The sequence below is a fragment of the Poeciliopsis prolifica genome, unplaced genomic scaffold, assembly GCF_027474105.1.
Source record: "Poeciliopsis prolifica strain line A6 unplaced genomic scaffold, Auburn_PproV2 SCAFFOLD005, whole genome shotgun sequence".
Lineage (NCBI taxonomy): Eukaryota > Metazoa > Chordata > Actinopteri > Cyprinodontiformes > Poeciliidae > Poeciliopsis > Poeciliopsis prolifica.
The window spans coordinates 13,821,083-13,834,889 of NW_026562380.1; the positions used below are offsets into that span (position 1 = coordinate 13,821,083).

General features: G+C 42.2%; 1 protein-coding gene across 1 annotated transcript in view; it reads right to left on the minus strand.

Annotated features, from left to right (window-relative positions):
* Positions 1 to 13,807, minus strand: part of LOC129360183 (protein bicaudal C homolog 1-like) — a 58,011-nt gene that overhangs the window by 433 nt on the left and 43,771 nt on the right. The window contains 14 exon segments of the mRNA XM_055030313.1: positions 837 to 936; positions 1,599 to 1,762; positions 2,008 to 2,164; positions 2,898 to 3,052; positions 3,131 to 3,170; positions 3,251 to 3,410; positions 3,808 to 3,961; positions 5,480 to 5,615; positions 5,712 to 5,884; positions 6,003 to 6,164; positions 7,882 to 8,086; positions 10,157 to 10,288; positions 11,798 to 11,915; positions 11,917 to 11,991. Of these exon segments, the coding sequence (XP_054886288.1) occupies positions 837 to 936; positions 1,599 to 1,762; positions 2,008 to 2,164; positions 2,898 to 3,052; positions 3,131 to 3,170; positions 3,251 to 3,410; positions 3,808 to 3,961; positions 5,480 to 5,615; positions 5,712 to 5,884; positions 6,003 to 6,164; positions 7,882 to 8,086; positions 10,157 to 10,288; positions 11,798 to 11,915; positions 11,917 to 11,991 (1,931 nt within the window).

Below are 13,807 nucleotides of genomic sequence, written 5' to 3' on the forward strand. Positions count from 1 at the left end.
GATGGCATCTACGGCTTGTTCATATGATAGGAGAGTTCGGCTTCTGCCAGCATAAACCTCCACTTTGATTCCTGGAGACAGGCAGCTTGCTGCCGCAGCTCTTTTTGCTGGCAGGGGAACAGGAAGCTTAAACTCTTTATAAGAAGAAAAATACATAAAGGATAAGGCAGACAGAACCGTGCATATTTTTGTTTTAAAGGCCTAGACATGGTCAGCAGAGATGAAAGCTGACCGTTACTTGGCACTCTAGCCTTTGGAAAACGGCATCATTAATAATCAGATCAGGGCTCCATATTTCCCCTCGCTGCCTCACCCTGGATCCAACTCTGAAGTTTGTGGACAAAACTTTTGGACAAAATCCCCTTGACAGGAAGCTCTAGCTTCCAAATGCAGCGACATCTCCAGCTGTTGCCCCCTCCAAAATATGATGTCAGTAGTGAGGTGTGACACAAACCACATTCACATGAGACCAAAGAGTCTAAATCAGCAACGATCCAGTCAGGCTTGTTTGGGGGAAATACGGGGAACGTGAACGAAAAATAATTAGTCCAGGCAATCTTTTGCAGGATCAGGCTCCGTTTAGCATCAGATGAAAACCAAGGATAAGAACGCAAGCAGTTATAATGGGTTCATCGCCCGACCCGGCAGGTCCCCCTCCTAAACTACGCCTCCCCAGGTGCTTCCCGTCGGCCTCAGCATCGCCGGCGATCTGTGCGCATGGACCAAGTCGGCAGTTTTTCAGGATGAAAACCAAAAAAAAGATGAATCATCTCTAGACTAGCATTTTAGCTTCAAGGAGAGGTCAGTATTTATATACAAAGTTTCTTCATACATACCTGAAATGGCAAGTAGCATTTTCCTGCGAGCACCAAAGGTGGTGATTCCTAGTTCCTTCAGGTCCTGGTCTGTTAGAGTCAAGAATGTCTGGAGGTCAATCTAAAAAAAAAAGGGAACCATTAGCAAAAGATAAAATTCTACTTATAAAAAATATTTTTAGCCAATTATTTTGACCAGCATATCATTGGAAGATATGTATTTGACAGGAGCTGGCAGAGACAAATAATTCAAAATGTGGTAAACCTCTTTACTCATGTTTCTTCTTGATTATCCTTTTGTGTTATTATAAATATTTCATCAACTTTAGTTCTGATCCTCAAGAATTTGGGAAATGCAGCCCTCAGCAAATATACAATAAAGTGTAATGAAGGGATCATCTTTCCCAGATCCCAGACAATTGAAGTTTAAATTCCCATTGTTCTTCTTTTAAGAAGAATGGCGCAAGTAAAGACACAGCCGTTCTTTTTCTTCACCAGTTTGAGTGGAGTTTGTTGCTGCATGAGTTTGTATGACGGTATTCAAACGAACACATTCAGAGTTCAGACAAACAACTGAGTGGACTAAAAGTAGAAGTAGAATAAAAATAAACAAACAAAAAAATAAATTCTGGTGCAAATAAGTGAGTCACTGCATGATAATAACATCATTGCTCAGCATTTCAATTCCTACAATCATAGACATTTGGCTTGGTCGAAGCTTTGACAAAGCATAGAGATGATTTTAATAAAACGTGAAGTGACGGAACAAAAGACGCTCTCTACCTCCTGCTGCTGGAAGACGTCGGTGTACTTCCCTAAGCCCAGCTTGCTGAAGAGCTCAGGCAAGTCGGAGCCTTTCAGGGATGAATTCAGGTTGCAGCCGTTGCTTCCGGTTACCGAAGAGATTGAATCCATGTAGTTGCTGCTGCTGAGGTAATGCTCTGCAGCTGCACAGGCAACAAAGGCAGAAAAGGGAACAACTAAAAGAGGATTCTGTTTATTTGTCACATTATTATTAGAACTCATGCAAAAAAACAATATTGGACCTTTTAGTTTCATTATTATTCTAGGGTAAATTTTTAACAAATGCACCCTGGAATAATAAGGAAAAAATATATATATTTATTTGAAAAGTTTGGAGATAGAGCCAAGAAAGGTCAACAGAGTGGAGTAAAGATGCAACAAAACTGACCAGATTTGTTCTGCTTTCTCTTCGGGCTGCTGACCGTGGAGGGAAACTCTGTGTGGTTCGGCAGGCCGTTCCCGTTTCTCTCCCTCCAGTTGTCCGAGTCGCTGCCGTTTCCCACGCCTTCCCGGCTGCCGGATCGAGACAGGGACAGTGGGGAACCCTGGAACGCAAGAAAAGGAGACAGACAAAATATTTGAAGAGTAATTCAAAATGCATTGTTAAAATACACAAAAAATGATTTCGAAAGTAAAAACCCAGCTGACATGTTTCTATGCAGTCTTGAAAAGTATGCAACTTAATTTTATATGACTGGATAAGTATGAACAAATTTTGAATATTCAAGATTTAAAAGAGATCATAATTTGACTTTACAGGGTGTTTGTGATGGAATATTTACTTTGTCACATCAACACATAAACCTTAATGCAGCTTATTGATTATGCTTGTTTTTTTAAGTAATCAAAAAATCTGGAAGTGTCAATTCACTGCTTTACTGGCTTCTGGGTTGTTTTATATCTGTCTCTAAAAAATTTAAAGGTTGTATATGTCACATAAAACAATCTAATCCAAGTTTTTCCACATTATTAAAAATGTATTCAGATGACAAAACTAAGTAATTCTTTAACACACTGATAATTCAGTACCCAGCTTCAGCGCAGCACTGCTTCATAAACTGTAATAAAGACACACCCATATGTTTTGTACTCAAATACAAATACTGTAATAAAAGTGATACAAAGCATGGCACATTTTTCTTTAAACGCCATATTTGCAGTAGCCATGTACAGAACAAATGGTAACCCTTCTAAAGGTGTGTAAACAGAGAAAGTGATAAAGTGTTTTAGGGCTGCTGCTGACGCTAAAAGCATCATTTTTTTCCTTCTATGCCTGACCTCATAAGTGGTGCCCATGCTGGGTTTGTACGGGACATGATTGGCTCTCCGCAGCTCCTTGATGGTCTCAGCTGGCATGGACTTTGAGAAGCCCAGACCGCTCCAGGTGTTGGTCGGGGTGCGCACCTCCGTCACCACAGGTTTCTTTAACATTGCTTTAATTAAACAGATAATCCATGGTCAAACAGAATAACGGCAAACATTTGTAATTTCGTTACATTTCACAGACTGACCTTTGGTCGCCAACAGCTTTTTCTGTTCGTAGTCGAACGCCTGAAGGAAAACAGGAGAGAACTTTGTCTCTTCATATTTAGAACAGAAAGAGTAGAAAGAGTTGTGTCAAAATGTTTTACCTGCATGTTAGCAAAAGGAGTCTGCGGCGCCAGTCTGATCCTCTCCCTCTCGTTTTGCTGTGCTGCCCGTTCGGCTGCCCGCTCACTGCCCGGTGCCCTCTTGTCCGCCACAGGACCGTCCGACGAGCTGGACTCGGCGTCCGACAGGAGGCAGTCAGAACTGGCAGAATCACAAAGAAGACAAGAAGAAAAAAGATGCAATTTATGCCTTTACCTTTCATTCCATCTGTCGATGTAATCTTTGAGGATGTCTTGTGATTAAGGGTTATGGGATGATTCTAAGAGGCCACAGTTGGCTCTTTCTGCAACACTCCTGTCCAGGTTTGGTGTGCAACACAGTCCATGTGGCAGCCAACACCTAAAACTCCTAAATCCTCTTTCACTCTGCGGGGATAACTAACCATCTGTCATTAATGTAGTAACATCTTGCCTTAATTAAAACAAAATCTGTAGATTTGCGTTTCATTACAGCCAGATACCCTTTCATCCAAAAGAGAGTAAGAAAAAGAAAAAAATCTACTGGGAGACGCCAAGGATCTTTATAGACACAAACATACTGTAGATGGGAGTTCTTGGTGCCCTGCAGGAGCTCCACAGCCTGTCGCTTCCCAGATGACGTCTTGCACGAAGCCAGCATCTGTTTCAGCTCGCTCCCATTGGCTGAGTGAGAGGGGCTTCTCGGCATGCCCACTTCAACAAATGTGTCAGAGCCTGAAGAAAAACAAAACAAAAACGTTTCCCTGATATTATGCAGACATTGGAAAAAAATTGAAAAAGTCCTGAAAACAACAGTTGAAATAATTCAGGTTTGAGCCCAACTGTGCCATTATGCGTGCGAAGGCGAGCGTTAACATTTTAGTCGGATGATGAATTAGTTAAAAACGCAGCGGCTGTGATGGTAATGATTTTCATATGTCACTCAAATGAAAAAAGCTGCTCTGAGCACATCTGTGTGCGCGTGCATTGCATGTAAACACGACTACATAAACCCTGTGACATAAAATACGGTTTCAGTGCGGTTTTGATGTCTGCTCACACGATCCTTGGTGGAGGGTTGACATGGATCGCCCGGGCCGAGTCCAAACACATTCTGGGCCACAGAAGGAGGTGAGAGAAGGCGGTAGGAAAGCATACCAGGACGCACCAGGAAGAAGAGAGTCAAAGCGGCTCGGAAAGGAGCTGGGAAAAACGAGACGCGTGAGAGTGGAGCTTTTGAGGGCAAAACCCCACGAGTGTGAAACGCAGAGGAAATGAAGGCCTTTCTGAACCGCTAGGAGACCAGCAGTTAACCTGTCTCCGTTCCAATAAATGCAAAGCACGAGCGCGGCCGGACGTTATAGAGGAAAAGCAGAGAGAGACGTTAGCTTTACACATTTCTCTCAGTGTGGTTTTCAGAGCGACATAAATCTCAAGCAGAAAAACGTGATTTTGGACGTTTATGCTCGGTTTGGTTGGCAGAGCTCCACGAAAGCGCAGTTGAAAATGTTAGCATCTCAAATTTTTAGTCCGGCCAAGGTCGTAATAACCCATAAATCACATTACTCTGTTTAAACATACATGATGGAGGAAGTGGAACAGGGCTGAATGTTATGAATGGGAGGCACATTTCTGAATACAACCACAACTGCTAAGGTGCTTTAATCTAGTTCAAGTATTTCATACCTCATGACTGTTTTTTTTTTTCTTATTTTCTCACATAGCAGCAACTAAGTTTAATGCATTTTATGAGAAATTTATGGAATAGACCAGGAATATTTTTGAGTAGGTATAAAACTTGACACTTGAAACTGACATTTAGGACTGTGTTCATTACCTGGCTTATGACAGACTTCTGACCTTTCTTCCATAAAGGGCAGAGTCTCCTTCCAGTAATACTGATGGACTGAACAGTGCTCTGCATAAAGCTTGAAACTTGGAATAAAGTTAAATAGACTTGTGTAGCACTTTTCTAGTCACAAGATGAACCTTGACAGGCTGTTTCTATGTGTCTGATTCTCCCTTGTGCACTCACAAACATGCACTGATACAAAGATTTTTACGCAAAATCACAACTTTATCTATGACGTGTTATGACGTGCATGTTAAACAGCATGTTTAACATGCTGTGTATTTACTAAAGTTCTCTAAAATACTGACAGACACGTGAGGCTCGATATTCAGGAACAGTAATGTGATCCTATCTAACGGAACAACATCCAGCATAGTTGCCTTTTTGTTTGACGTTTTTACCTTCGTCTGGGTTGGACTTGCTTGACAGCGGCTCTGAGGGACTGTGTCCACTGGCCTCCTGGGCCGAGTCGCATGGAGTCTGACTTAACACGGTTTCTGTGAGGGATGCCGTCGCTAACCTTCCGTAACCAGGATGCTACGCGAGGAAAGATGACAATACGAGAAGATATTCAATCACTTCATTTACAGCACAATTGAGTGACGGGTGGACGAATGACGACGTGAGGCTGACCTTGACGTGTCCGTTTAGCGTGCATTCAGGGACCCCGTTAGGCTGCTTGTCTATGGGGGCGAGGCCGGGCGGAGGAGACGGCGTGCTGTGTGTGTAACCCGGCACGCCTGACATCAGGATGCTGCTCAGGGTGGCCTGAGCTGCAGGGTGCAGCACCAACTGGGACGTAAAGCCTGCAACAAAAGATGAAGTAAAAGATGAAGTCTGGACGAACATCAGATGGCAAGCATTTCATACCTCAATAAACATTTGAGGAAAGAATAATTTTGAGAAGTTGTTCTGTGTACAAACTTTGGGTGCTGGTGAGCGAACTGGGCCACATGGAGGGGCCCGGTGTGGGGGTGCTGGGGCTCGGCGTCTGCAGGGGGCTCAGAGCCGAGTTCAGGCTGTTCAGAACAGTGTTCGGGGTGGCCGAGGCGGGGAGGGAATGGGGCGCTGTCGCACCTAGGAAACCTGCGGCGATCACGAGACAGAGGAAAAGAGTGAGATCGACGGTGGTCCCGTCGAAGCGCAGGGCCATTTTTCAAGCTAATCACACATTTCGCTGAGGCCCTCAGAAAACAATCTCAGTTTTCTGGCTATTTCACTGGAATTCCATCAAACTGCGACCAGACAGCAAATGAGAGGAAGAATGTCTTACATCTGTCCAAGGTTGTGGAAACAAAAGCATATATCCAGCATATCATCATACCCAATAAACCCATGTTAGTGAAAAGCACCCAACGATATGGTGCCTGGTGTTCTAACCCAAACACAGTGTATGAAAACAGAAAGAAACAGGTCTGTGGCTTTCACAAGGGGCTAGTTTGGCTCCAGGAATAAGACCCGGGATTCTTCTGGCAGGCTGGCCTGTAATCTGAGGAAAAGAAGCATGTAGCAATTACTAAAGGCCAGGATGTGGCCATCCACAACTTCACCCCTGGGCCCCTGGGTTTAAATGAAACAGCGAGAAAACGTCTACCGTAGCGGGTTCCCCCAACCAATTTACACATTTTAACTGAATTTATTGAGGAGAGTGAACAAAAAAAAAAGGAAAGGGCCACATGGAGGGAGCCACACACTTTATATTTTAATAATGGTGATTTAAAGGGCAAAGGAAAACTGAAGCATCTGAAATATTAATGTTAAAGAGAGTGATGCATAAGGCTTCCTCCACTGATACGATAGCGCCCTCCACAGCCCTGAGTGTCCACTACTAATCATATTTAATTGTGTAAATAATGAGAACGCCTGGATCAAATCTGAACCAAATTAATATTTACAGATTTAAGTCTCTATAAGGCTGCACTCTCTATAAATACTTTTTTTCCCCTTTACACGTTGATTGGATTAGGACATTTTGTTGTTTATTTTCATCATGATTAACATTCCGAATATTCAGGGATTTGCAAAATTATTAATATTAAGAACTGGATGGTAAATTACCATCTGGATGTGGTCATCTACACATTTAATTATTCGTGTGAAATGCAAAAAAATATATGTACTTAGATATTACTTTGTGAGACACAAAAAAGTGTGAACATTATGGAACAATTATTTAAAAAGAATTTGGTGAAATGATCAGCAAGTTGAAAAAAACGTTAATAGGTTATAAAAAATAAATAAATGTTCAAAACTCGAGACATAATTAATTACACAAAATAGGACTAAATTCTTTTTAAAGACAAAAACTTCCAAACTTTCACACAAACTGAACTCTTGACCAGGATGTTAGTGAGTCATGCAGAAAAGCTCTTAAAGTGAAAAGTTATTAAACATCTCAAAATAAATGTTTATAATTTTTCTACAACTATATGTACCCTGATGTCATTGTCTCATGTTTTGCAAATCAAAGATACACGTGATTCAGATCAAGACGACAATGGCAATCCTATGGTATTTACATCTCACCTAGGATTCTACAGAAACATCCAACATCGCACTTTAGAGACATCTGCGATACTGTGAAGGCGTCACCAGATTCTGACAGGACGTAAAATGTGATTTACGAGGATGTCCACTACACTGTCAATAAATCACATCTCTGATGCACTTTGTGTGACCAATAAAAGAAAAACATCTTATCTTTGGAAACTGACTGATCTTTTCTACATCATGGAAAAAACATCTGGAACCGCACCAGAAGCAGCTTAAGAAAAAAAACAAAGAATTTGGACAGCATTGTTACCCAGATTACTCAGCCCCAGGCCAGCTGAGGTCAGGATGTCCAGGCCAACGGGGCATATGAGGGACGGCGATGGACCATTAGTGGTGGGATTCAGTGGCAGGGAGGGTGAAGAACAGGACACCCCGTTGCTCTCGAGACCCAAGAGGAAACGGCGAGCTTCGTACATGTTGACGGCGTTCCTCTCCACACTCTTCACTATCACGGACTGGGAAAGAAGACAAAGGAGATCAAAACACAGTTGGGATAAAAATATATGGTGAAGAGGAGAAATGAGCAAGGGGACGAGGAGAGGGGGGGAGGCATGAGAAAGAAGCAAAAATAGAGGAAAGCACACATGGAGGAGTGAGGCATAGATAGGATAGGGAATGTTGGCACCAGAGATAGGGAGTCTGAAGGAGACCGAGGAGGGGGACAACAAGAAATGGGAGGAAGGAAGAGGGAATTAAGAGCAGATTAGAAGGATAAACATTAAGGCAGAGTGGGAGAGACATGGGAGCAATGTTCTAGAGAAAGCATTTCTTCATCAGCTGCTAGAAATCCATCACCTATCTCACTTTTTGACAGGCGAATATTATGAAATATCTAATACACTTAATGTCGGATGAAATGTAAGACATTTAATCACGAAAAGAAAAACAAAACTTTCTGCGTTACTGGAATCCAAACCCGTCATAATACTCAAAATAAATCTGTGCACAACGCTGCCCCGAATTTGACCATTTCGGAGCTTTTGAGAAGCGATTCCCAAACACGATCACTCTCGCTGACACAAACGTCTTTGCCAGTGCGCCGCGAGCGCTAACACTACAGCGCACACTGGCCTGGGCCTTCAGGGGGACTGCAGTCACCTCGTTAAAATGCTTAAGTGAAGGGTTCCTGAGTAGGTGTGGGCTGGGTCTGTGTTTACCCTGGCACCTCTGCCGAAATCCCTGCAGAGCTGTCTGCTCCGGGCACAGAGCCCCGGTTCAGGGCGGGACGCGGGCACCTCAAAGTGTCTCGTCAGGACTTTAGCTAAGTGGTGAAATACGATTAGAAATATTAAACGTTGTTGAGAGGGAGAATGTGAGCAAAACCAAAAGCATGTTTTTTGAATCTGAAGCTGGCTGTGGTTGTTTTAGCAGACTAAAAGTCACTGGATGGAGTTGAAGGTTTGGCAAAACAGCCCAACTTGCTGCTTTAATGTATTCCTTGACAGAAAAGTGTTAATCTAAAAACGAGCAGCTTATTTAGAAAGGCTGAGAAAGAACATGAGCAAAGTTCCCATCAATCAGGTGGAACATGCTTTGGCAGCCCGTTCTGCAGAGGAGACAGCCGGCTCTCATTCCCCACTGTGGCAGATGTCTGATTGCCAGAACTCTTCCCACTGTTGGTACTTGGTTCCAGGTTTCCTCTTTCAGCTCTGTTCGACAATAACAAAATGCAGCAATGCAAATTTATTTATATTTTTTTATTTAGATGCCACACTGTGACAACTGATGGAAAATAGTTTGGAAATGCCACAGTGGCTTTTTTTGTTTTCGTAACTCAACCCGCTTTTACATTTAAATGAGACAGAAGCTATGTTTTTCCCAGGGAGAAATCTTAACACATGTTGCCTTCTAAATATTAGGGTTAGCTAATGTTTGATTTTAGTCAATCTGAATTCTAAGATTTTCCATCAATCAGAGTAAACTATTTCCTGACAAAACTCCTCACAGTTATTTGTTTGCTGCATAATAATTTACATAAAACTGCTCTTTAATTACGAACATAGATAGTGAGAAGGCTAATGTCGAAAACAGACTTTTTCTGCATTTTTTTAACCTCTTTTAGGCTTTGTAACCATCTTAATTCATTAATTCCTCTTAATTCAAAAAGGTGTCTGAAACATTCACTTGAGATTGTGTCTATATTGACACGACAGCCGTCATGCACTTGCTGCAGATTTGTTGGCTCACATCTGGTGAATAAATCTCTGGTCCTCTACATCCCAAAGAAACTCTATTAAATTAAAATCTGGTGACTGTGGAGGTCGGCATAATACAGTCAACCATTTTTAAACTATTAAGCTTTGTGAAGTTGTACTCTACACTGCTTGAAGTAACAATCCTTTATGATAACAGTAATCATAATGGAGTAGACATGGTTAGCAACAGTAAACAGGATGCCTGTGGTTTTTAAACAATGCTAAATTCTTACCAAGGAGCCAAAAAAATATTTCCCCACATCATTACGCCACCACTGGCAGCCTGAACCGTTGAAAAGACGAGCTACATTAGTATGTGGAGTCCCATACCTTGCTGGGTTGCTTTGGCTTTGGTTTGATGCTGATGAAGACATCCAGCTGCTCCATTAGTGCCGTGATGCACTGAGGTTCCACCTCGATGTCCTCTTTGATGTCAAACATTAATACCAGAGGCAAGCAGCCCTGGATACAAGGAAGAAAACAGGATAAAAAACAAACCCCTGCAGATTCTTTCACACTGTCAGGAGCACAACGACACTGCTTAACACCATGGTTGCGTTTTATGCCCTATTTGTGTACTCAAATTATACACTTTCTCAAACCAGCAGTAAATTGTCCCATATACGCTACCATTTATAGACCGATACGTTAGCCATGCCAATAAATACGAGTTTCATGGCAGCATGCGACCCGTTGCAGCCTTCGGGAAATTCCGACAAGTTAAATCTCTTCTGCACGATCACCACCACAAGCACCACAAAGATCTGTATTTTGGGCTGAAAACTGGATGGCTCTCCGATTGAGAGTGGGTGTAATTAGCAGCAGAGTATATAGAGGCAGGCCGGCTCTGACAGGGCCCTCGGACCGGAGCTGTAATCTACCGTCTGGCCTACAGGCAGGAATCTATAGAGGCCAAAATCACAAAGCCATAGGACTGCGGGTAGAAGTCCTCTCCCTCTCCTGCGTCGTCTTCTTTCTCTTTCTACCCTCCCAGTACTCCTCTTTAATTCACCTTCTCTGCTGTCTGTGTTCATCACCCCTTCTATTACTCCTTTACTGTTCAAGAAGAGAGGGATCGTCTTGTGTGTTCTCTGAAACAACTCTGGCACTCCCTCAGCGTCTTTAGGACCAACTGGGAGACCACAGACAAAGACAAGCAGCTTTTCTTGAACGACTACACCGCATTACGGATCTCCCGACAACAACCCATACGCTGTTTACAACAGAGAAGTCCTAACTAGTTTAGCAGAAGTTCAAGCCACTGGTGATTAAACAGCCATTACTTTTACATATCTCTGAAACAGACTTCTTATTATACACCAAAGTAATTTAGGAAAGAGTAGCCTCAGTGGTTGAGGGCAACAAGTCAAAAATGGCCACTGAGCATTTCTGGACAAAATGAAAAAAATTATGAGGTGCTACTCTTGATCCAACACATGGATGCTAACGGAGGATTTTTGTGAAGCGGAAACATGCGGACGAATTCCAGCTACATGCAGGCCAAACCCTTATCATTAACTCTAATTAGAAAAGTATGTACACAGACAAAACATGAAGCCAAACTAATTTAGCCGGACTCCATCCTGCATGCAGGTATGTAGATACTACGATCACACAATGTAACCTTGAATCAGAAACAGATTCTCTTTATGTCTGATTTGAATATTTCAACAGAGGAAGAAGAGCCAAACAAACCTCTCTCAAGGCTGCTCACGACCCATGAGCCAATCATGTGAACCCCCCCCCATTAACTCGATTTGAAAACCACGCATCACTCAAACACACCATGATAATGTAAATGAGTCAGAGGCATCCATAATAGCTACCACAAAGTCAAAGGAATCTGCGTATGTAAGGAATATGCTACCACTAGCATCCCCTAACCACAAAACAATGTTTAGTTTAAAGTAATCCATTTCAACCGTTGGATTGGATGTCAATTAAAAAAAGAAATGCAAAGAAGTCACGTACCATGAGATACTGCCGCGCGAGGCAGACGGATTCGATGGTGCCCTGAATGTAGACGGTGGATTTCTTCTGGGGACCGTTGGGGTCGGGAGTGGACTCTGGTCTGATGTGCTTGATGTGTGCCGTTGCGTCATAGGTGGTGCTGCGGCGCGCGAGGAGGTGGGTGGGAGGGAGAGAGACCGGCCAGATGTTAAGAGCTGTGCCTCTCTGGGGACAGAGAGTGGATTATAAACAAATCTACTTAACAAGTCAAGAAACTTTCATTAATTCTTATATGCACCACAGACACCTTTAACTCCTGCAGTCAGTGGCAGAGAAAATGCTTTCTCAGTCTTAGTGATATCCTTCTGTAAAATGTCACAGAAAAATCAATAAATCTTATTTAATGAGTCAATTTCAGTAATTCAACCCAAAAGGGAAGGTTGTGTTATATGGATTCATTACTCATTGCTCAAGCTATTGAAAATGTGAAGCTCAGTTGAGTATGTCCAGTGCATCTGGAGAATATTCACTTTATCCACATTTCATCAAGCTACAAAATTTGCTTGACAAGGTTGAGTTAAATTGATTTCCTTCCTCAAAATTCTACACTCAAATGCCTCTTTATGATGATACAGAATAATTTTTGTTTCAAAGTATTTTTGAACACTTCCTGAACATGATGCTACAAGCTTAGCACATCTATCTTTAGGCCGTTTGGCCTATACTTCTTTGTAGAGATGACTCTGCCGCCATTTTCAGATGCTCAATCAAATGCAAGTCTGGACTTTGGCTTCTGAAGCACTCCAGGACATTCATACAGTCATTCTGTAGATTTGTGCCTCAAGACAATTCTGTCTCCAAAGCCAAATTGTCCTTTGCACAAAGCGAATTGCACATACTGATACTGCAATGCTGAAATATTTGTAATACACTGTGCAACCCTACACTTGATGTGAAATTTAACAGACTTATTCTTTGGTGCCTCTGTGATTTGTCTCTGAGCAAGCCTTTTCCAGTGTTTAACAGGAATCCACACACTGTGGCCAGCAAATGACAACAACCCAGAGCGTTTTGGGCAACAGTCCAACTGTGCTCCGAGGGTCTCACACTACCACACAACATAGCTTACATATTCTTGTGATCCTTTAACCTCCATCTGGCACACTTCCCAAGCCCTCAAACCCAACCCATCAGACCTACCCCAAAGTCAGGGATAATTCTTGCATTCTCTTCCATTCGTTGCACTGAGAACAATGCAATGCATTAAGGCTGTTCGGCAAGATGTGATTTGAGCCAGAAGAGATGCATAAATGTGAAACAATGGGTTGTAAATGACGATATTTGCAGAAAACAATGATTGGAACAACAACATGTGTTCCCAGCCAAATGATTAGTTAGTAAGGTTGTTTCCAATTACTGAAAGGAAAATTTTAAAATACATTAGATCAATGAGCCATTTGAAAATCTTTAAAGGGGTCTTTATTTCCCATTTAGAGTGCATTTCAAAAGTATCCATATCCCCTTTAACACAGTTCCAACAACAAATGTAAAAGTATTTTTTATTATATGTCAAAGAGCAACACTAAGTACCACACAGATACAAAGTGGTAGGACAACCACATGTTTCTTTTTGTAATATTCTACAATATAACTGAGAAGTGTTTTGTGGAGAGATCTAAAGCAGAGTTAGGTTTAAAACCATATTCCAAGCTCTGAACATTTTACTAAACATGGTAAAAACAAAGAGGCAAAACTACAAATCTGACAAAGCATATCAGTCCAATTACACTGACTGACTGGGCAAGGAGAGCATCAACTAGGAAAGAGACCAATGACAATTCCTGAGCTGCCAAGATCTAAGGTTCAGGTCGGAGGCTGTGTTATCTGCATTAGTTGTGAGCTTCACACTGCACACAGGTAGAACTGATGATAAGACAGATGGCACTGAATTCAGTGCAACACTCGAAGAAAACCTGTAGAGACTGAGGTGGAGGCTTAACCTTTGGCAGAATAACAACTTTAAACACACTC